General features: G+C 39.1%; 1 protein-coding gene across 4 annotated transcripts in view; it reads left to right on the plus strand.

The window, feature by feature from the left end:
• The window catches only part of dclk2a (doublecortin-like kinase 2a), a 378,249-nt gene that overhangs the window by 64,202 nt on the left and 289,216 nt on the right, over nucleotides 1–24,831 (plus strand). For all 4 annotated transcript variants that reach the window (XM_063046455.1, XM_063046456.1, XM_063046457.1 and 1 more), the window contains exon 2: nucleotides 2,874–3,205. In XM_063046455.1, the coding sequence (XP_062902525.1) occupies nucleotides 2,874–3,205 (332 nt within the window). The remainder of the gene's footprint in view (nucleotides 1–2,873; nucleotides 3,206–24,831) is intronic.

Consider the following 24,831-nt stretch of genomic DNA (forward strand, 5'->3'; position numbering starts at 1 on the left):
TGAAGGAAAAGTGGTGGATGTTTATCTACATGGACATTAGCAAAGCCTTTGACAAATTCCCGCAGGGGAGGCTGGCCCAGAAGATTAAGTTGCTCATCCACTAGTGTCTTTATAAAGTCCATGACAACTGTGGCATATTCATTCAGGTGATCTGCAGAACCCCTGAACGTGGCCCAGTCCACCAACTCAAAGCAGTCCAATAGCTATTCCTCAGCCAACAGTGACCACCTCTTTGTTGTCCTTACCTCCATTGCTCTGCTCTTTTGTCTCTGGGATCTGCTGTATCGTGTCACCTCACCAACTTTAACAAAGGCCTCGGGTTGATACTTCAGATCTAATTCTTTTGACACCTCTATCTTTAAACCTTAATCCTGCTTCCTTCTTGCATTTACTGTACTGACATGAGGAGTGCAGTAACATTGGGAAAGGAGCAGGACCACTGTACTGCAGGTAACCAAATTTATTTTTTAAATTGACCCCTCTCTCCACTTTCTGTCAGTTGCAGCAGTTAAATTCTGATCCAGTTAATCCATCAGGAATATTGAGCACCCCGAGTATATTTTCTCTGGAAAATGGTGATCAGAAAGATAAGCAGTTTTAAAATTATGTAAGTGATCAATAGATGAAAATAAATTGTTTTCATGTGATTACCATCCAGAATAAACAGACAAAAAGACAAGGTGCCTTTGTTAAAAATCAGACGAAGACTACAGTTGCCATGTACAGGACGTAGGAATTCTCGTCCAAACAAGAATTCCTGCAAGTTATCCTAACCATACCAATTCCACTGAGCGGAAAGGTTGCTTGCTGTACTGAGCAGCTGACTTCAGTGCAAGCCGATTGATTGGAGCTCGAGTGGTGCATGAATAACAACTGAAGGGGATGCTATATGACAGGGAAAGTGAACGGCAATGACACGGAAATTATTCTTATCTTTGGCAAATGGGGCAAAATATTATTTACATTGCATGATTAAATTACACACACCTAATGACTTGCATTCAGATTGCAAGACGATACTTGAATTGTCAGCTTTTATGGTGCCATCAGCTTCAGAGTCACCTGAGTATTTCTGCTTGATTTCTATTTGATGAATATGTAGTGTCAATATGAAACAGTTATTTTAGAACTTGAAAAAATATAAATCACAATCCTAGAAAACAACGCAGAAACAATTACTCATGAATTTATCATTCGTGATTTGTATTATCTTAAAACGTACCTTTTGCTATTATGTACTGAATGAATGTAACTAATGCTGTGTATGTTTATGCATCAATTCTTATTTTCAAAGATTCCCAAGTAAACATTGCTGCAAATACAGTCAACAGATTGGCGACACTGTGTATGTTATAAATGTAGTAATATTATTATGTGACAGAAAACTTACTGAAGGACTTTGTGAAGTTACTGCATTCTGTAAAGTAAGGGAAGTCAACATTTGTTTGTTGAAGAAAATTTGTATTCAACCAATTTGATTTTTTTCTGCGGTTTCAGATGGGGTTGATGGAGTAAAGTAGTGTGGTGTACATGGGTTTTCAGAGGCATGTGATACGGTGACGCACAATAGACATCAGCAAAGTTGAACCATTTGGCATAATGGGGTCATTGATAGCATGAATATGAAAGTAGCAGACAGGGTTTTGGTAAATGTTATTTTCCAGACTGGAGGAATTAGTGTTTGGGTCATCTGTATTTTCAAAGTATATTAATGACCTAGATTTGGTAGTTGCAAACCATAGTTTATAAATTTGCACCTGATTTAACGTGCCATTATTGTGAACTGTGAAAAGGATAGTGAAGGATTACAGCAGGATACGAACAGAATGGTGGAATGACCAAACATATGGCAGATTAAGTTTAATGCAGAAAAGTGTGAAATGAACCATTTCATATCAGAAGTATGAGGAAAGGTGTAAGATTTAGGATACTGCTCTAAGAGTATGCAGAAACAGAGGGACTGATGCTTATCTGTGCGCAGATCATTAAAAGTGGCAAAACCAAGCTAATTAGGATTATTTACAATTCTGGCTTTCTCAATAGAGTTCAAATGCATGGAAAATATTTTTTTTATATAAAACACTGATGTCACCTCAACCAGAGTATTATATTCATTTCTAATCACCATATTATTGGAAGGATCTAAAGGCACTAGAGAAGGTCTGGAATGGGAATGGTTCATGGATGAGAGACAAAAGTGCAAGGATAGATTAGAGAGCCGAACACTCTCTCAAGAGGCTGAGGGGAAACTTAATAATACATAAAACAATGATGGGCTGGAAAGAATTGCACAGTGGGATCATGGTCAATGTGGATTGATTAACAATTAGACTTCACTGGTATAAAATAAGGTGGAAAGGAATTAAGTGTTACATGGAGAGAGTTCTTTCTATGCTGTGTTTGTTGGTTTCTGGGATGCATTGCCTGCCAGTGTGGAGGAGACAGGTTCTTTGAGGGGGGATTGGATAAATATTTGGTGAAGAAAAATGAACGCAAGAAAATGGAGTAAGGGCCATGGGGTGGAACTGGAGCGTTGTTCTGGTAGAGAGTTAGCAAGGACATGATGAGCTGAATGTGCTGTCAGGATTCTTTGAAAACAACCCGGTATAATGTATTTTCATCATTGTTATTTGTGGCCTATAGACAACATTTTTTGATTATAAGAGTATAAGTGTTTTATAGCTGAGAATGTAGAAGACTGTATTAGTATAAGTACACCTACATTTCTTTGAATTTAAAACATCATAATCTATATTTTATCAGTTGTACTGAATGCCCAGTTTCACAGTGAATGGATACTTTAAAGGTAAAATAAAAAATACAGCTATAATTAAACTGAAGCTGTGATTAAAATGTTTTCTTATTTTAAACAGGTGAAAGCTATGTCTGTGCATCCAATGAGCCATTCCGTAAAGTTGACTACTCCAAAAATGTCAATCCAAATTGGTCTGTTAACATCAAGACTGGAACGTCCCGCTCTCTCTCTTCACTAACAACAAGAGGTGAAGGAAAAGAGGCCAAGGATTTTATCAGGCCTAAACTGGTGACGGTTATCCGCAGTGGTGTAAAACCTCGCAAGGCAGTAAGGATACTTCTAAACAAGAAGACAGCACATTCATTCGACCAAGTTTTAAATGACATCACAGATGCTATAAAGTTAGATTCTGGTGCAGTCAGAAGGCTCTACACACTTGATGGAAAGCAGGTAGGAAACAATACCACCTCTGATCAATGATCTTGTTTATATAGTGACTTGCATTTTGTGATAATTTTCATGATGCGGTAAGGACCTACCCAGTACTAAGATGTCTGTGAAGGTCAGAAAATCAGACATTCATGAGGGTATGTCTGTACACAGAGGCAATGTTTACACAAAAGCAGGCGTACAAATTTTCATGATTGGAATACTGCCATTCTTTTAATCCGGCCCTGCTTTGCTTTGTAACGCCAAAATATAAAACTCATTGCAAGAAAAAGATGGGAACTCAGGAGAACGTGTTCTAGTTCATTTTTACTTTAAGCAAGGCGTGCAAGTACGGCAAGTCGGTGTAATGGTGTACAGCATTTACATATAACCTGCAAAGCATTATGTAAACAACAAAGAATGCTTAATTGAACAATATATTTACAATGTTACTCAACTATTACCATAATGTTAAATACACAATAGGCTCCACACTGAATTTTGTGTGATAAACATTCCATATAAAAGGTGAACTTACAGCATGAGCTCAGCTCTTGAGAGATTCTTTGAATTGAAGGTAATGTAGAAATGTGGATTAAGTAACAAACTGTGATTTTTGGTTTCAGAGCTTTGTGTTGTTGCAATGTCCTTAGGGGTGTGAATACAGGTTAGACTTTTTCCTGGAGATCTAGTCACGTGACATCCGATCACATGGCAGTTAATAATGGGGGATCACATGATATTTTAATCATATTCTGTGAATTGCATGAACTGCACAAATATGGGCCATTTCTTTTGAGCTGCAGTATGTGGGAGATCAGCTACAATTTCCTGTATTGAAACACTGACTGTACAAGTAGCTTCTTTTATTTAGAAATTTTATGTTGCAGTGACCAAAGCTGCTCTGACTTCTCAGAGGCTCTAAGAGAAGATTCTCCTTTTAAAATGTTGGGAAATCTTCTCAAGTCTAGTTGATCCCAGTGTAGCTAAACCATCGGTTTGGGTCATCTGTTCAGAACCAGCACAATCTGATACCAATGGTCTTAGGATTCATGAGCTGGATTGTTCTCCCTTTGCCAACAGTCTTGATTGGGAGTTCAGGATTTATTAATTTCACTGGGGGTTGTTAGACATTGGAATAGGTGACATAATTACTTTAATTTTTTTCCTTTTTGTTTAAAGTCTTAATGTTCATTTTTATCATCATTACTTTTTTTGTTTTTAATTAATCAATTCAGTTTTAATGGGCCATGAATGTCCAACTATCAGTGATGTTTATAAAACTGTATAATTATATAATGTTATACACAATGAGTGGTTGACAGTCAGCATGGACTCACTGGGCCAAAGTAACTGTTTCTATGCTGCAGGTCTCTGACACTATGACTCAATGAGAAAATGCAGGACCATTAAATAAACTAACAGCATTTGTGAAAGAGGAAACTGATGTATCATTTCAGATCAAAATACCTTCATCAGAACTGGAAAAAAAAGAGAAGGCAAACAAGTTAGCAGAGTTGGGAGGTGGGGGAGGGAATTGGATAGGGTGTGGCCAGAGTCTCTGTACCATCATCTGGTAGATGAGTTAATGAGGCAGTTAGAGAGGGAAAAAAATTGGGAAAAAAAACCTCTGAAAGAGTAAAAAGCATAGGTGTATATTGCTGACAAATTGCAGTAGTTTAGACTGTGTTAACAGAGAGGGAAACTGAACCAATATCATAAAAAAAATGGCTTTTGGCGAAACAGGCCATTTTGATACAGGGAGTTACCTGAAGGAACAGCATTTAACATTGAGTCCAAGAGGCTGCAGCTTGCTGAATGTAGGATGAAGTACTTTTCTTGAAGCGAACATTGGGACTTGTTATGATAATACTGGAGGCAAAAGACAGATAGGTGAGAGTGGGAGTTGGATGGAAAATTAAAATGGCAGACAACGGGGGATTGAAGTATTACTGATACTCCAAAGCAGTTACTAAATCTGTACGTAGTTTCTCCAGTGTAGAAAAGACCATATCCTGAACACTGAATACAGTTTACTAGTTTGGAAGAAGTGCAAATGAATTGCTGCTTCAGTTGGATGGTAGTAAGATGAAGAAATTTTATACATGTTTGAATTGATAGCCTTCACAGGTGACAACAATCTGTTACTAGCTTTGGTTGTCACATATATTGAAGGGTTGTAGATTCATACATTATACAAACAGATCCTTCAGCCCAGCTCATTCATGCTGACCAAGGATGCTCATCCAACCTAGTCCCAGTTGCCTGCACTAAACCCTTCTTATCCATGTACCTGTCTAACTGTCTTTTAAAAGCTGCCAATATACCTACATCACCCGCTTCCTAGCATGGTTGTTGCTTGAAATGCAGATGTCATGTGGACCTGACCACTAAACTCCAGAGTTTGGAGACTAGAAGCATCCAGCCCAGGTCTGTGAGGACCACTGAATGCAGTCCTGGACAGGGAGATCAGATCAATATAAGACCATAAGATACAGGAGCAGAATTAGGCCATTTAGCCCATTGAGCCTGCTCTGCCATTTTATCACAGCTGATCCAGTTTTCCTCTCAGCCCCAATCTCCTGCCTTCTTCCTGTATCCCTTCATGCCCTGACCAATCCAGAATCTATCAACCTCCACTTTAAATATACATGAAGTCGTGACCGCCACAGCTGCCTTCACAGGCAAAGAATTCCACAGATTCACCACTCTCTCTAAAGAATTTCCTCTTTATCTCCATTCTAAAAGGACAGCCCTCTATTCTGAGGCAGTGTCCCCTGGTCTTAGATTCTCCTGTCATAGAAAATATCCTCTCCACACCACTTCTATCAAAGCCACCCCTTTGAGAGATTTCAATGAGGTCACCCCTTATTCTTCTGAATCCTAGTGACTACAGGCCCAGAGACATCAGATGTTCTTCGTATGACAGGCCATTCAATCATGCAGTCATTTTCATGACATATTGTGATATATTTAGAAAGTGGAAAGATGAGGAATGAGCATTGGCCAGATTTGAGGTGTTAAACCTGTAGTTCAGTTGTTCATGATAGGTCAATGTGGATATGTAGCAACATAAATTTTCCATCAGACCACACAACTGTACAGGGTTTTGTGGAGTATCATGTGAAACAGTACATTGACAGGAGCAATATACTTAACAGAGAAATATACCTGCTGCTTGTTTCTCGTACTTGGGCCACAAATTCATCAGGACATCAAACATGAGTGGAGGCGTTATTGTTAGGACAGTGATTGCCAGTTTGGTTTCAGGGCTCACAAAACATCTGAAGTTATGCACTGGTTATGGTTAGGATTTACTCGCACACCCCACGGAAGGTCAGAATCACAGTGAAGGAGCATGATTACCCTTCTGATCTCCTCTGTCTTCAATTATTGGCGCTGGTTTAGGATGACTGGATGATGGTGATAGGTTCAGTAGTGTCATTACATCAGTATATCTTATGTGTGGAGAACCCAGGATAGAAATTCCAGAAATGCATTGTGATCTTAGGTAAAGATTCGTTTCATTGTGCACTGTTCATTAGCATTTCTGGGCATTAATATCAAATAGACTGTGAAAGCTGAGGTGGTGCTGCAACCATACCTTGTCTGGACTAGTCTAATCTAAACTGCGGGCCTAAATCAAAAAGCAAAATACCACAGCTACTCAAAATTTAAAATGGAAACACAATTGCTGGAAATACAGAGGAGGTCAGGCAGCAAATGTGAAGAGAGGAACCAAGTTAATATTTTAGGCTGATAACATTTTCTTTAGAATTTGAATAATGTTAAACTTGAAGGAATGAAGGGATGGAAAGAACAAAGAGAATGTCTGTGCAGAGTGACTAACAAAAGATAGATAATTTTTGATTGGCACCCCCTAAAAGAGGGTTTGAAAACTTGTTTGAGATCCCTAATCAGTGTGGAAGATGTGTAGATAGAGGGAGGACAGAGGAGGGAGAAAAATCTACTGGAACAGCAGAACACAGACCATGGCAGTTGCTGGAAATTTGAAGAAAAGAAGAATGGACAGAAAGCTCAAAAGGTCAGGCAGCTTCTGTGAAGAGAGAAAAACTGCAGCATATTAGAACTGCCCAGTGGTTGAAAAACAAAAAATGGAACTGCCCTCGTTAACTGAAGAGTAGGTGCAAGGATCTGCCATTCTTGCAAAATATTACTTCCTGCATTATGGATTTTTATTTTCTGAAATAACCTTTGGTCTGTAAGCTTATTAATATAAATCTAAGTGTGCTACAACCAAGAGTTTTCCTTTATCTACATCACATTCCTTCTTCAGAGAACTCCAATAAATTGGTCAAACACAATTTTCTTTTCACAAAAATAAGTTGACTTAGCCTGACTACCAAGGCCTCTAGTGAATTTGTAGTATTGTATTTACTTTAAAACATTGCTTATATTAAGACCAGTTAGAATTTGCCAGTCTTAACACAGGCAAATCAAATATCAGTTTTTGACTGGCACGTGTACAAAATGTAGATAATACTTGGAAATGTTGCCTATATTAAATTTTATAAGTCAATGTTTAGGAAGTTATTAAGTTGTGAAATGTAAGTTGTAAAGCAAACATGTATGGTTAAGTGGGTGAATCTATTGCTAGATTCTTGACTCTGATTTAAAAAAGAAATGTGGAGGGAGCAGGGTTATGATCACTTGGAAATCCTGGACAAGTAAGCACATGTCTTGCTAAGGATAACAGGTTGGGAAATATTTTTTGTATTCTGGTGCCTTCCAGGCAACTGGACAGACGGAGAAGCTAGCAGTCTGCCAGTTGGGAAGTCTAGCAACTTGTTTGAAAATCTGCTGAGTCCAAACTCTGCATTTAAAGAGGTTAGGGATTGGTGTGTGTGTGAGAGGGAGCTTATGGCATGCTAATGGGGGTACTGTTCTGGTTTGGTTGGTGTGGGTTTGGGGAAGTGAAACGGCATGAAAGTTTAAGAGAAGCACGTATGCTTTTCTTGGCCAACAACCTATGCTGGAAAAGCCTTCTAGTTCCAGCAGCATAGCCCACTTCATTTACCACATTACAGCACCAGGATTGGGGTTCAGTTATGCCACTCCACTCTGTGTAAAGAGTTTGTATGTTCACCTCTTGACCACTTGGGTTTCCTCTGGGAGTTCCGGTTTATTTTCGCATTCCAGAGAAATACGGGTTGGGGTTAGTGAGTTGCCGAGCATGCTGAGGCATCACTTGTGGGCTGCCCTAGCACATCATTGATGCAAATGACTCATTTAACTGTACGTTTCGATGCTTCAATACACACGGAAAATAAAGCTTATCTATTACCTCATCTATTCATGAGCCTAGCCTGTAGTGATAAACTGAAGCTGCTGCTAAATGCAGCATTTTTTAAAATAATTCAGTTTTCTCAATCTGAGTATTGCTGGCAAAGACATTATTTATTGTTGTCCCGAATAGATATTTATTGTAAGAACAGTACGGTTAATTATTAGATATGTACCATTTGGACATCAGCTTCAGGCAGATTCTGCACCGCTTATTAACACCTTCAGTATATTTAGTTAAGGATACATGCACATGCCTGCAAATTAAAAAAGATGTGCCTGTGTAAAGGTATGTTATACGATTAATTCATTGTGGGCTAATGGACATTTTATTTGTGGCCTCTGCTTGAGACATCATGCAGAAGTGGACAGACCTTGTGCCTTCAATGACCTTTCTTTCATACACTTCACCTATGCAGATGGGATGAGAAATTTCATGCCTTCACAGTTTTTTGCCAATATTAAGAGGGATTCTTGCCCAGAAATTTAGCAGCGTTATGTTATTTTTTTAACAGTATAATACAATTTGAATTTTGTTTTCAGAATGAAACATGATAATGCCCTTTACCATGTCTCATCACCTGGAACATTTGACTAGCTGCTGTCTGTCATGAGACATCCTCGTGACTTAGGCACAGTTTCCTGTGCAGTGTACTTCATTATATTTCCTCTGGGGGAAAATAATTTTCAATTGTAAAACATGGATATAAGCAATATTATGCTCCTTTTGAGTCACGTTGCCCCGTGGGTGCCTGCTGTTAGGCATTCTGTCACAATAGGATCTTTACACCACACGGCTTGCCTGGCTCCACAGTCCCTCAACAATCTCCTAGTCTTTCGCTCACCCAAGTGTCTCCCAAGATGCTTCTGCCTTCCACTTCTGACTATCCCTAAGAGCTCACTATAGTCCACTTACCACCATCATTACCAAGCTTCAGATAGCAATTGTTCCTGCTGCAAAAACGAGTACACTCCCCATAATGCAACCCCAAATACTGGGCTCCGATACTTCTCCCCCACAACAAGCCCCTGACTAATGCGTTCCCGAGGCCAGGCCCTGGAAAGGAGTACTTGATGGTATTTTTGGCTATGCTATAGGCCTCAACAGCATCTGAGCTTTTACGCAGGATAGTTATGCTTTAAATTCAATGTAACAAACGTTGAGTAGTCAGATAAATCGGAGCACTTACTGCTTTAACATTTTTGTTTTGGGATGTTCCAGCTTTGTAAATGTGTATTGCCTTGTTAAATCCCTTAAAATCAAGGAATTTTACTGATGTTCAGGTTTAATAGAAGCAGTGTATCCTATTTGATACTGTATACACTCAATTGGCCACATTATTAGAACCTCCTGTAGCTAATAAATTGGCCACTGAGTATATGTTCATGGTTTTCTGCTGCTGTAGCCCATCCACTTCAATGTTTGATGTGTTGTGCATCAAGTGATGCTCTTTTGCACACCATTGTTGTAACACATAGTTATTTGATTTACTGTCATCTTCCTGTCAGCTTGAACCCAGTCTGGCTGTTCTCTTTTGACCTATCTTATGAACACCTACAGAACTGCTGCTCACTGGATGTTTTTTGTTTTTTGCATCATTCTCTATAAACTCTAGACACTGTTGTTCATGAAAATCCCAGGAGATCAGCAGTTTCTAAGATGATCAAAATACCCCATTTGGCACCAACAATCACTGCATGGTCAGTCACTTAGATCACATTTCATCCCCATTCTGATATTTGGTCTGAATAACAACTAAATGCTTTTATGCATGAAGTTGCTGCCACATGATTGGCTGATTAGATATTTGTATACAGGCAGGTGTACAGGTCTATGTTATAAAATGGCCACTGAGTGTGTTTATATTTTAGTGTGGAACTTAAATTGCCTGCCGTACTTTATTTTGAATTGTAGTTAGAAATTTAGTGAGGTGTTTTGAGAATGGCTAGTGGTTACTTAGTATCATAAAAAAATAATATAATGATAGCGTGTCTGATTCTTCATATATCCTGCTAAACCAGGGGTTCCCAGCCCGGGGTCCACTGTACTAAACCATTAGGTATGAAATCATTCACCATCACATGTGCAAATGGAATATAATATGTTTTACACTCCCCAGAATCCTGTTCTCAGGAAAAAAAAATAAAGTTGAATTCAAATTAAAATTCTAATAGTCTTACTCATGTTTTGAAATCCCTCAATAGTTATTTGGTAATTGGTTCATTACACTGGACAACAATTTTTTTGAGGTGTAGTATCCTCAGGAATTTATGGTTATGATAGACTGCTTGAAGCTCAACATAAATATAATTTTATACTACTTGTATCATGGAGGAATTTGGAGAAATAAGAAATTAACTTTTATTGAATATAATGCGCTTTATTGCATAATGGTGCTGCCACTGCAACAGTTCAACTAAACTAAAAACGTTTTGTTGATGATTTTCGATTGTACTCAGTGTCTGAGACGGGAAGAAGTCTAAATGGGAATGCAGAAAATGAATCTTTAGTGATATGTTGCAATTTATGGTTTTGTATGCTTGAAGCATGTTGATAATCAGCATAGTTTGGTGCTCTGTAGGTACCGAGAAGATTTTCAGCAACATCTTTGAATGCCTTCCATGCAATTTTCTCCAGTCCCATGAGAAGTTATTCAAATTGCCTGTTGTTGATGACCTGTTTGATTTGACTTCCTTAATCTTGCCATTAGTTATTCTGGGAACACCTGTCTCAAATATCGAAATCCTTCACCTTCCTTGTTCATCACTTTCACAAAACTTTTCGTAAGGCTCAGTTTTATATGAAGAGGAGGCAAAAGTATTTTTGTTGGGTCTACAAGGAGGTTATATGCCACACTTTTCTGCTCTAGAACCAACTGGTTACGGAGTAGCCAATCCTTTTTAATGTAATGAGATTCTTTAGCGTAGTTGTCCCATTCACAAATGAAACAACAGTACTTGGTATATCTGAGCTGCATTCCTAGCAGCAGTATTACTACTTTCAGGTCACCACAGATGTTCCATTTGTAGTTGCTGTATTCTGTGCTTCATCAAAACTTCCAAATTTCGGTAGTTTTCTTTCATGTGTACTGTATAGCCGATTGGCATTAAAGGGCGGACATTGCCGTTGTGTAATAACACAGTTTTCAGGCTGTATATTGGAGACTCAATAAAAAGACACCGTGTTGTGGGTCATGCTTGTAACCCAAGCTTACCGAGGCATGCCTGGAGAAGATAGAAAACCTTTCAGCTTACCTTGTGGGCAGCATTTTAATTGACTTGAATTATGAATTGAAATAACAATTATAGGCGATTCCAAAAAAACTGGTGCACGATAGAGAAATTTCATGATCAGCAGCTTAAAGTCCATAAGATACACTCAAAAGTATTCAGGGAGCAAAACCTATGTTTTCTAGTGTTATTGTCACATATACCAAGATATAGTGAAAAACTTGGCTTTGCATGCCAGCTCTACAGATCACTCCAAAACACAAGTACATCAAGGTGGGACAAAGGGAAAGGCAACAATAGAATGCAGGACTCAGCGTTACAGTTATCTTGACAGAGAAAGTGTCGCGCAGGTAGACAAATGGAGTGCAAGGGCTACAACAAGGTAGACTGAGGGACCAAGAGTTCCTCTTTATTGAACAAGAGGCTCATTTAAGAGTCTGATAACAGCAGGATTGCTTCAAGCTTTTGTATCTTCTGCCTAAAGGAAGGCGAAGAAGAAAGAATGACTGAGATGGGAGCGGCCTTTAATTATATTGGCTGTTTTCCCAAGTGTAATCAGAGCCAATGAAGTGGAAGCTGGTTTTTGTGATGCACTCATCTGTGTTCACTACACTACAGTTTCTTACAGTCTTACCGCTCCTCATCTTTGGAAACTCTTCCAGTCTTAGAAACCTCGGAAATATCTCCATTCATTTGACTGTAGCCTCCTGAGCATCCTGATTTTAATCATTCCACTTTAGATCACTGACTGCCTAGGACACAAGTTTTAGATCTCCCAACCACCATTTCTCTTTCTTTAAATCACTTTCTAATTTTTTTTGTACCCAGGGAAAATTTTGTCTGGTGATATTCATGTGAAGTATATTGGACGTTTACTATGTTAAAGGTGTTAAATACAATCTGCTGTTGATGCTGTTGGGAAACCAATGTAATTTAAATTCAATGTTAATCAGATTCATCACCACAGCTTTCATATTGGAGCAAATTTACTGTATATTGTATGATATTTGATGGCAAGAGTTGTTAGTGCAAGTGATGGCTAGGGATTGTAGGTGGAATACCTCCCCACTTTAATTTCCAAACCTCTGCTGACTGAAGTGTTAAGTGGTGAAGATGATGTTTAAGCCCAGCAAGCAGGAAGCAGATTTCTCAGGGACATGAGGACATAGGCCCGTATTCTATATTGGGTAGATACCAAGTGGCAGAGAATGGGCAGATTTGGAGTGGCTCAGGGATTTGATGTGGGGTCTGGAGTGGAGCTTTTGTGCAGTCTGGCCTTTGAGGAATCATGTTGACATGTTAGTGCCTTATCATAGATTTCACTCGGATATTTTGCACAGTGCTGACCTCCTGCGATTTAAAATGAAAACTACATCATTATTCCTTCACATAATCATGCTGAGACTTTCGCAGTTCAGTTAAGCAATAGTCTGGCAGTGATGGACAACCTCTGTACGACTAGTTTTCTAACATTTAATCCGCAGTATATAAAGAATGCAAATAAAATCATATTGCAGTAATTTTAATAAAGTATCTGCCTTTTATCTGCAGGCAGATGGGTTAAATTCAGACTTTATTTCCTTGTTATGTCGCTTCTTCTTTTGTTCTCATTGTAATACTGTGTTGATTAGTTTTACACGAGCTGTTGTGCTGGGATGGTATGAGATATTTGTATACAGGCAGGTGTACAGGTCTATGTTATAAAATGGCCACTGAGTGTGTTTATATTTTAGTGTGGAACTTAAATTGCCTGCCGTACTTTATTTTGAATTGTAGTTAGAAATTTAGTGAGGTGTTTTGAGAATGGCTAGTGGTTACTTAGTATCATAAAAAAATAATATAATGATAGCGTGTCTGATTCTTCATATATCCTGCTAAACCAGGGGTTCCCAGCCCGGGGTCCACTGTACTAAACCATTAGGTATGAAATCATTCACCATCACATGTGCAAATGGAATATAATATGTTTTACACTCCCCAGAATCCTGTTCTCAGGAAAAAAAAATAAAGTTGAATTCAAATTAAAACTGATGATTTAGATTAAATGTCCAACACCTTGAGGAATAGAATCTCTGCATCAGTAATCTGTTTATTGCATTTACATACCTGTGAATCCAACTCCAGTAATTTGAGTCATGTTTAATTATCCATTTGGAAATGCGGCAAGTAGTCAAAGCTACCGTGCTTTTGTCAGGGGAGATCCTGAACCTGATTGATCACATTTTTTACTAGAGGTAAAAAAAGGATTGATCTGGGCAGTGCTATTGATGTGTTCATAATGGACCTCAGTAAGGCATTTGACAAATGAGGTGCTGGCCTAAAAGCTTGGAGTGCATGGGGTGCAGGAAATAATGACATTGAATTCATAATTGACCTTGTGAGAAGATGCAGAGAGCGAGGGTGAATGATTTCCTTGAGATTGGAAACCTTTGACCTGTAGGGTACCACAGGGATTAATGCTGGGTCTCTTACTCTTTCTTATATAAATTAATGGTTTGAATATTAAAGTCCAAACTGTTAATATAATAAGGATTATGAAATAAGCTGTAGAAAATTGTAAACTTAGTTAGCTCTATCATGAGCACTAGCCTGTCTAGTATCCAGGACATCTTCAAGGAGCGGTGCCTGGAAAAGGTGCATTCATCATTAAGGACCCCCACCACCCAGGTTATTGCTACCATCAGGAAGGAGGTACAGGAGCCTGAAGGCACACACTCAATGATTCAGGAACAGCTTCTTCCCCTCTGCCATTCGAGTTCTGAATGGACACTTAACCTGTGAACACTACCTCACTACTTTTTTATTTTTGCACTACTCATTTAATTTAACTATATTTTTATATATACGCGAGGAAGTTCGTGGCCTAAGGTAGAAGGTGTCAATTTTAGAAAACCTAGCACATTCATTTTTCCTACATTTACACACTTAGTCCAGTGGTCGTGGAGCATACGGATCCCTTCTTTGTAGAAGTCGGCTTCTTGGACCTCCAGAAGTGGTCCACAGCAGGGGTGATTGATAAGTTTGTGGCCTAAAGTAGAAGGAGATGAATTATTAACTTCAAACTTTCTGCATTTTCACTCAAAGACTTGAACTGTACGTGCATGTAACAAGAGCTGTGTAACTCATCTCCTTCAACCTAAGGCCAAGAACTTATCCATCACCCCTCATAATATTTACAATTAATGATCAGAATCAAAATCAGGTTTAATATCACCAGCAAATTTCACGACATGTGCTGGTGATATTAAACCTGATTCTGATTCTGATTATGCTAGTGGTGTCCACATCTGGGAAATGAACATACAGTTTGGAGATGTGATTAGTAAGTTTGTAGATAACATAAGTTGTTGTTGATAGTGAGGAGAGTCCTGGATTACAAGATATTATTGGCCGTTTGGTAAGAAGAGCAGATGAATGGCATGTATAACTTAATCTTGATAACAATGAGATCATAGAGTCTTAGCGCTCAAAGCACAGAAAACATCTAGTCTGTGCAAAGATAGGAGAGGCAGGTACTGTTGAGGAAGCAGGGAATCTGCAGAAATACTTGGACAAGTTTAGGAGAATGGGCAAAGAAGTGGCAGATGTAATATAGTGTGGGGAAGTGTATGGCCACAGACTTTCGTATAAGGAATAAAAGCATAGACTATTTTCTAACCGGGGAGAAAATTCAGAAATCGGATGCAAAGGTACTTGGGAATTCTCGTCCAGGATTCCCTCAAGCTTAACTTGCAGGTTGAGCTGATGTTATGGAAGACAAACGCAATGTTCACATTCATTTTGCGAGGACTAGAATATAAAAGCGTGGATATAATGCTGAGGCTAATGATGTATTGGTCAGACTGCACTTGGAGTATTGTGAGCAGTTTTGGGACCCTTATCTAAGAAATGATGGCAGGCATTGGAGAGGGTCCAAAGGAGTTTAATAACAATGATCCTGGGAATGAAAGAGTTAACAGTTGAGGGACTTTTGATTGCTCTGGGTCTGTAATTGCTGGAGTTTAGAAGAATGTGGGAGGATCTCATTGAAACATATCAAATATTGGAAGTCCAAGGTAGAGTGCATGTGAAAAGGATGTTTCCCATCGTGGGGGAGTCTAGGACCAGAGGGTACAGCCTCAGAATAGATAGACAACACTTTAGAACAGAGATGAGGAGGAATTTCTTTAGCTAAAGAATGGTGAATCTGTGGAGGTCATTGCCACGGATAGCTGTGCAGGCCAAGGCATTAGCTATATTTAAAGAGGAGGTTGATAGATTCTTGATTACTAAGGGCATCAAAGGTTATGGGGAGAGGACAGGAGAATAAGATTGAGAGGGATAATTAATCAGCCATGATGGAATGATGCAGTAGTTTTAACAGGCTGAATGGCCTAGTTCTGCTTCTTTGTCTTATGGTCTATATGTTATAATTGAACCCATATCTAATACTTCTGTTGGCAGCTCATTCCACACGAAGCACCCTCTGAGAGAAGTAGTTCTGCCTCAGATTGCCCTTAAGTATATCATCTTTCACAGTTCTATTCTCATCCAACCTGAGGGGGGAAGGCTTGCGAGCATTCACTCTATCTGGACCCCTTATTATTTCGTATTTCTCATTATTCGTATAAGGTCTCCAATCGTTCACCTACACTCCAGAGAATAAAGTCAGAAACCATTCACTCTATCCCTGTAACTCAGGTCTTTAAGTCCATGTAAATTTTTTGTCCACACTTTCAAGCTTATTGCTATTTTTTTTCAGGAGGTAGGTGACCCGTACTGCACACATTAATCTAAATTTGGCCTTAGCAACATCTTATACAAGTTCAACAGAACATCCCAACTCAGTGCCCAGATTTATGAAAGCCAGTGTGCCAAAAGCTTTATGACTCTATGTACCATTGATGCCACCTTCAAGGGATTTTGGATCTGTATTCCTAGATCTCCCTCTTCCACTGCAGTCATCAGTGCCCTACCATTCACTGTCTAAATATTAGTCTGGTTTGTCCCTCCATAGTGTGATACCTCACACTTGTCTACGTCTGCCATTTTTCTGCCCATTTTTCCAGCTGGCCCAGATCACTTTGCAATCTTTGATGGCCTTGTCATTTGCAAGTTTTCTGACCCTGTTTCCCACATTAATATAGATGATAAACAGCAACAGACCCCGCACTAGTGACACAGCACTAGTCACAGGCCTCCAATCAGAGACGACCGTCTACTACCCCTCTCTGGCTTCTTCTGCTTAGCTAATGTTGAATCAAATTGACTACTTCAGTCTAGTTTCTCATGCAGGACTTTTGCCAAAGGGCTTGCTAAAGTCCATGTCGAAAGGTCCACTGTCTTTCCTTCATCAACTTTCTTGGTAACCTCTTCAAAACTCTCTGAGATTGGTTAGACAGGACCTACTACGCACAAAGCCATGTTGACTATCCCTAATCAGTCTGTTTATCCAGATACATATATATCGTGTCCCTTATAATACCTTCCACTGATCCCATCACTGATACCAGGTTCACTAGCCTATAATTTTCCAACTTATTCTTAGTGCCTTTTTTAATCAATGAAAAAACATTAGCCACCCTCTAGTCCAATGGCACCTCACCCACAGCTACGGATATTTTAAATATCTCTGCCAAAGTCTCTGCAATTTCTCCACTGGTCTCCCACAAAGTCTGAGGAGACAGCTTGCCGGGCCTGGGAATTTATCCACCCTAATTTGCCACAAGACTACAGGCACTCCTCTTCCTTAATCTGGATGTGGTCCAGTTGATGCAGGTGATGCTCCACAATTGGAATAGTTAGAGTAGGCTATATCCAATCAGTGGTAAGGCCCTGGGAAGTATTGAGGAACGGTGTCACTTCAGTATAGAAATCCAAGGATCTCTGAAGGTGGTACCACAGATAGCTAGGGTGATGAAGAAGGCATATAGAATATCTGTCTTTATTGTATAGGACATAGTGTTGGGGTTAAGTACAACTGTATAAAACATTAACGAGGGGTGTGCTGTTCTGGTCACCACACTGCAGGAAGGAAGTGATTGTATTGTAGTTTCACCAGGATGATGCGGATGGAGCATTTTAGTCATGTTGAGAGACTTTATAGGATGGGTTCATTTTCCTTGGAGTGGAGGAGACTGGGAGACCCAGTTAAGGAAACAGAACCACGAAGGGCATAGACAGGGTTGATAGTAAGAAAATTCCGCAGAGTAAAGGTACGTAAAATTAATGTCACAGGCTTAAGTTAAGGGTTAAGAGGCTGAGAGGAGTTTCGAGGAAGAACTTTTTCACATAGAGGTTGAAAGCTGGAATGCACTGGCTGGTTGGTTGGTGAAGGTCGACACTTTCTTAAGATGGCACTAGTAAATGACCTAAGTATAGATGTGTACTTGATGGCTGGCATAGACGTGGGGTGGGGAGCCCAGGAGTCTGTTTCTTTGTGTTCCAGAGCAACACACTCAAAATGCTGCAGGATCTCAGCAGGTCAGGCAGCATCTATGGAGAGAAATAAACAGTCGATGAGGGGGTGTGGGCGACTGCAGCATCAATGGAAGAGGAAGGGAAATCTCATTGTTTGAAGAAGGAAGATATACCTAATGTTCGGGGAAGGAAAGTCTCATCCTGGGAAAAGATGTGGCGGAGATGAACAAACTGAGAAAAGGGAATGGCATTTTTATAGGAGACAGCATGGGAAGAGGTATAGTTAAGATGGCCGTGACCATCGTAGGTTTGTAAAAGATATCGGTGGACAGTTTGTCTCCAGAAATGGAGACAGAGAGAGATCAAGACAGAGGACAGAGGTGCTTGAAATGGACACAGTGAATTTAAGTGCTGGGTGGAAGTCGGATGTAAAGTTGATGAAATTGACGAGCTTAGCAATGGTGTATGAAACAGCACCAATGCAATCATTAATGTGTTGCAGAAAGAGTTGGGGAGCATTAACAACACTGATGACCAGTTGGACCCTTTGCAAAAGGAATCAAGAAAATTAACAAAATGCATTTTAAAACAGTCTTTGGGTTATTCATACCAGGAAAAAAAGTGATACAACTGGACTTGCAGGGTTCCCAGTGGCACTTCATCCAAATTACTGATCTCCCTATACTGTTCTGCTCAGTACTTGGAGCAGGGCAGCAACCTCAAGAGTCACGTACCAAGCAACTTTGACTGTGTAGGAGATGTAGACAGATTACACATTCACTTATAGAACGTGCAAGTCCTGATGAACCAGATACATATCAGGAGGAAGGCCCTGCATACCAGCAGAGGGTGTGGGGTTGGTTAGTGTCAGAAGCAATGCCAGGCCCCAGACACAGACAAAAGAGCTGAATTCCAGAGGTGAAGTGAGAGTGACTGCCTTTGACATGATGCATTATAAGAATTGATCTGGCAGTAAGGAGTGATGGTAAAACAAGTCACTGAGCATAAAAAGAGAAAACATTCCTTGCACAAAAAAAATCATTTACACTTCATTCTATTTATCTCAGTCCAAGGATATTATTGCAGGAGAACCTCAGATCAGTGACCTGGTCGCAATCATTCACTGATGTTCAGTTCCATCACAACTCAACAAATGAAGCTGTCCATACCTGCATGCCGTGAGAGCAAAACAAAATTCCACATATCAGGGAGCAGAAACCTTCCCCACTGACAAAAAAAAAATCTAGATTATTATAGAGGGTCCTGAGCTGTACATGAATGCAGCCAGCAAAATCAAAATAAATGAAATAATTGCTGCACAAATACAGTATCTGGCTGACTTTTCTGATATAACAATGAGGAAGTAACTTGGGAAACCTGGAGGAATCTGCAAGCACTGGCTTAGAAAATTCCTTTGACTAGGAGATTAGAAGTCAAAGTAACTTTGATCTCCAGAGTGGAAGAGTTCAGGCACAAGATTATGACTTGGGAGGAGTGGAGGGGTGTCTTCCTTCAGAATGTCATATTTTTCATTGTTGATAGCATTGCAATAGCTTAGCTTATGAATTCCCAGTGCGTTAGGGAGGTCCTGATGGAACTGTGTCCCAGGATACCTTCTCAGCATGGGCCCTTCACTGATGTGCACAACTTTTTCTCCTAACCCAAGGTTCCCACCCCTTCCTGGGTACCTGGCCACGAGCATAATATTGTATCACATAGATGAAGTGTTTCCAGTAATATCATCACTAAAGTGCCCATTGAGTGATTATCTCAGCAACTAACTACTGGAGAAGACTGAAAATGTCCAGTCGGTTGTTCTGGCAATGACAGAATGTTCTTAATAGCACAATCACAGATTAAAAACAAGCCCAACTTCCAAGATTCCAGTAAGACTGTTCCATTGTAGTTTCCTAAGTATGTTGGGACAGATGGGAACATGTAAGAAACAAATAATAAACGTAGTTATTGGCATACTTGATCTCTGATAGCATGCCCGTAGAGTAAACTTGAAATTTTGTCACGTAATGACTAAAAGTGCCCTCTGTGTGATTCAATTTCTAGGTGGCAGTCTTGTGCCAGCAAAAATATCTGTTTGAAACTATTTGTTGTTTTTGCATTAGTAGAAGACTGGTGATTTGAGAAGATACTTATGTTTAAAACAACTGCGATCATTTGTCCATGAGGTATGTGTGCTCTTCACTGAACACATTCTGGCTGTGGGAGCTAGAATAAATTTTCTTTGAGACAACATGCAAAAAAAAATGGCATTACATTTTTTAATACTTAAGCATTGAAAGGTAGGTCTTGTGTGGTGTGCATTTTTCATAAATATCAAATTTATGAATGTTATGTTCAATGGTATGTTTTGTAAATTCAAAATATTAAACTATTTCAAAGGAAAACACGGGAGTCTGAAATGCAGGTCTAACTTAGAGTTTACAGTAAGCAAGGTGCACCCATAACACATGGTAGCATGACGATGTATGCAATTCACATATTTTAAAAATAACCTGTAATTAATTTAAATGAACAAGTATGATTAATCAACAGCGTATTTACAAGATTACTCAAATAGTACTGAAATATTAAATACACAATACTCCTTCCTACTTAGCTATAAATTCCAACTCAATATAGAACGTATCACAACTACATAAGCAGTTTGTTATATAATGCAACTACTATATACAGTCATCCGCAGCAGAGTAATTTTTAAATTGTCTCATTCAGGCCTAAGGATTTAATTGGTGTGGAGGCTTTCTTGCTCTTGTGGGATAAAGTTTTTCCTGACAAGGGGGATCTCACTGCTTGGCAAGTGAAACTTGTGGCTGTGAAAACAATCTCAGGTTTTGGGGCCTCCTCTATGCTGGTTGTAGGAGTTGACACTGAAACTTGCAGAAAGTGATTCTGACAGTGGTAGCCACCTTTTTTCTTCCTTTTTCTTCTAGTTTGTTTATCTTGATCTTGAGTAGGTGTATTCAGTTTACTGGAGTATTCTCTTATTAATCCTTCTATTGCTCCCTTTATGATCTGATCTCTCCTCTTGGTTTCCTCACTCACAATATCATCTGATGAATCCGCTGTTTTCAAATCTCCAATGAGTCCTTTTTTTTGACCTTCCATTCATCCAGCTGGGCTTTGATCTTTGCATCTACTTTTATAAGGAGCCTTTTGTCTCTCACTTGAACTCCATGCAGTAACCTTAATGCACATAGAATAAATTCTGGTTCTTTACACTGACAGAAGCTGAATGCTTGCAACTTTCTTGAAGCTCTTTGAACTCTTTCAACTTATAACAAAATCATATTTTGCAAGAAACTATCAGAAATTTCCTCAGGTAAATTACCTGCAAAAGCTGTTGTAGTCAAACCATTGCTTTTATCACTTTCACACTTCCTCTGACCTACATAGTCTTTCCTTGGTCCACTATGCTTTCCAACCAGAAGCACAGTTTGGCGTCAACAGCTGTTTGTTCTCTGTTGGGCAATAGTTCATGGTGTTCAGTATGGAGACCGTTGTGGCATCATTATTTTCTTGATTTGGTTTCATGTGGCTTCGTTGCAGAGAATGTGGTGTGCAAATGGTGGATGGATCTCCAATCAAGTTGTAGTTATCTCAACCAATCACGCCCCACAATGCCGATCTTTCTGTTTTTACTGTATACTAGCTCAATGTGGCTTGTTGGTTGGTGTATTCCACAGTTACGAATGTCATTCCCACAGGAGTTATCTTTTCTCCAGTATAAGGCTTCAGTTTGGTATGTTTGATATGCTGTTCAAACTCAATTTGTGGAATGACTGAAATAGCTGAGCCAGTGTCCAATTCCATTTTAATTAATTTGCCGTTCACTTCTGGGGTAAACCATATTGCTTGTCTGTTGTTAATTTTCACACTCTAAATCTCAAGGCTACCCAGTCCTGTGTCATTCTCATCATTATTAGACTTTTCATCTACAGCATGCAGATTAGTGCTCTGCTTGAAACTGCAATTTGACTTTTCCTTTTTCTCTTTTCTGTGTAGTCCATTTATTTATCTGCCTGACATGCTCTTTGTATGTGACCTACTTTGTTGCATTTTCTGCAAGTTTTACCTTTAAACCTGCATTTGTTTGGTGCATGTGAGCCCCTGCCACAATGGTAGCACTATTTGTTTGACCAGCTGGTTTCCGTGTAGACTCCGCAATTTTGGTCATGCTCACCTTCATACAAAATGTTGTTGGAGGAACTCAACAGGCCAGGCAACATTTAGGGAAAAGAGTAAACAGTCGATGTTTCGGACCCTGACCCTTCATTGACTGTTTACTTTTTTCCATAGAGTTGCCTGGCCTGCTGAGTTGCTCCAGCGTTTTGTGTATGTTACTTCGACTTCCAGCATCTGCAGGTTTTTTTGTGCTTACGCTCAGTTTCATTCCTGACTGCAACTCAATTGTGTCTTTGTCTACAGTGTCCATTAAAACAGTGATTTCAACTACTCTTTTGAATGCAAGTTGTGCTTCAGTTAGGAGCCATTTTTGAATGCTTTCTTGTAAGAGCCGACAAACTAAATGATCTTTCAGTGTATCATCAAGCCTATTGCTGAACTGACAATCCTCAGACAATCTCTTCAATTCAGCCACATTCACTGAAATGGTCTCCCCTTCCTTTTGATTCCACTTATGAAACCTAAAGTGTTTTGCAATCAACAATGGCTTCGGTTCTAAATATTCCTGCATTACTTTGACAATATCAGCAAATCTTATTTCTGTTATTTTGATTAGAGCAGTCAAACTTCAATGCAAATCATATGCCTTTAAACCCAATGAACTTAGCCAATGAAAGTGAGTGCCAATTTTGCTATATCATTTGCTTCAAAATATTGATCTAATAGCTCACTATACATGAACCAGTTACCCATTATGTAATCAAATTCGACCATCTTTCCAATGTAGCTAGCGATTTCTACTTTTATTTCTGATTATTTATCACCCAGTACTCACGCTTTATGAACTAGTGAATTCTTCTGTTTTTCTGACTTAAAAAAAAACTTGATCTTGTCTTCCCTGCTGAAGAATATATGCTGCGCTGTTTTAAATTTGACTGTCTGCACTTGCTTGGTTCCATATTTTATTCGCCATTTCTCGCTGCGTTTTTTTAGTTTGAACACTCTGCTACACTTTAACAGGTTGGTAGCCATCTGGGGTTGGTTTTTAAAATGCCTTGTTACCATTATGTTTTGTAACTTCAAAACATTAAACTAATTCAAAGGAAGACATGGGAGTCTGAAAATTTGAGCTTAACTTCGAGATTAAGCGAGGTGTGCCCATATTACGTGGTGGCATGATGATGTATGCAAATCACATTTTTTTGTATAACCCACAAATAATTATTTAAATGAACAGGAATGCTTAACAACATATTTACAAGATTTCTCAAATACTACTTCAATATTAATTGCACAACAGCTTCAACTTAGTAGTTCTGCTCTAAAATACATATCACCCAGAGCATAGGGAGCTGGAAGTCCTTCAAGGATGGTTATGTCATGGGCGATTTTTTTAATATATAAGTAGAGATGAAATTCCAGTTTCAACAGATTTCCTTTGTATTCATTTATTTCTTTTCTATGAGCTTGATAACTTACTACATATTATATTTAGGCTTATTAGAGATGAATAGCTCAAAATTGATTTTGAAAAGCATATTTATATGGTTCTGCATAGAGGTCCCATGTCAGCTTGTTCTGGTGCTGTTTGTATAAGATATTCAAGCACACAAGTGCAAATACTTAAATTGAGCCAAGTTATTAACTGTTTTCACATTATTGTAGACTAAACACATTTATTTACAGGAACTCTGCGCAGTAATAGCGCATTTCCATGAAGTAAAGGTGGTCAATAATTCCAGTCATTATTAGAATCAGTGAGCAGCTTTAAGTGAAGTTTCTGAAGAAATGGTAAGACACAATGGGTCATGGGTCATGACACAAAGATCACACCTGCACTCTGGTACACACAGCTGCACGGCTTTGGTTGTGATTCTACTCCACAACACTTTTAGAAGTCTGAACTGGTATCAGGATTCATGGCTAGTTGGCGACCCTTTATCTCTATGAGCTATCTGACTGACAAAGTTACTAAAATTCGATGGGCCTAACAAAATGCCTCAGGACAACAAAAATCTTTAAATCTTCCTGGATGGATAACGTTAATCATTAAAATATGTTTGAGGAATGATATCCTTACATGTTGAATAAAGACCTCTGGTTTACATGAAGAATGCTGAACATAAAGATCAGGATTATGTCATTTTGCTGCTCATTCATGCCTCCTCATGGCCGATCCTATGCATCAAATCCACACATCTGTGTATTGTAGCACTGTTCTTAGATTCCTGGATTGTTATTCCAAGGCTTGGAATATTAAAGGTACTGTAAATTTGAAATTCCCCCAGCAGTAGGGAAATACAAATTCCAGTGACTCAAGTACTGAAACTGGCTTTATTTATTTGTCAATATCTAATAGTGAGCATAAAACTACTGATTATTGCATTACCCCATCTGACTCAATAATATCTTTTAAGAAAGAGAATCCAATAATGTTGTTGATTCTTAAGTGCCTCTTCCGACAGGATATTTATCACTGTCATGGGGTCCCAGTCTAATGTTAGCACTAAACATAACAATGTTTTAGTGAACCAAAGTAAGTGCACGCCAATTATTGGACATATTTGTGTTCC

The sequence above is a fragment of the Mobula hypostoma genome, chromosome 4 (assembly GCF_963921235.1).
Source record: "Mobula hypostoma chromosome 4, sMobHyp1.1, whole genome shotgun sequence".
Taxonomy (NCBI): domain Eukaryota; kingdom Metazoa; phylum Chordata; class Chondrichthyes; order Myliobatiformes; family Myliobatidae; genus Mobula; species Mobula hypostoma.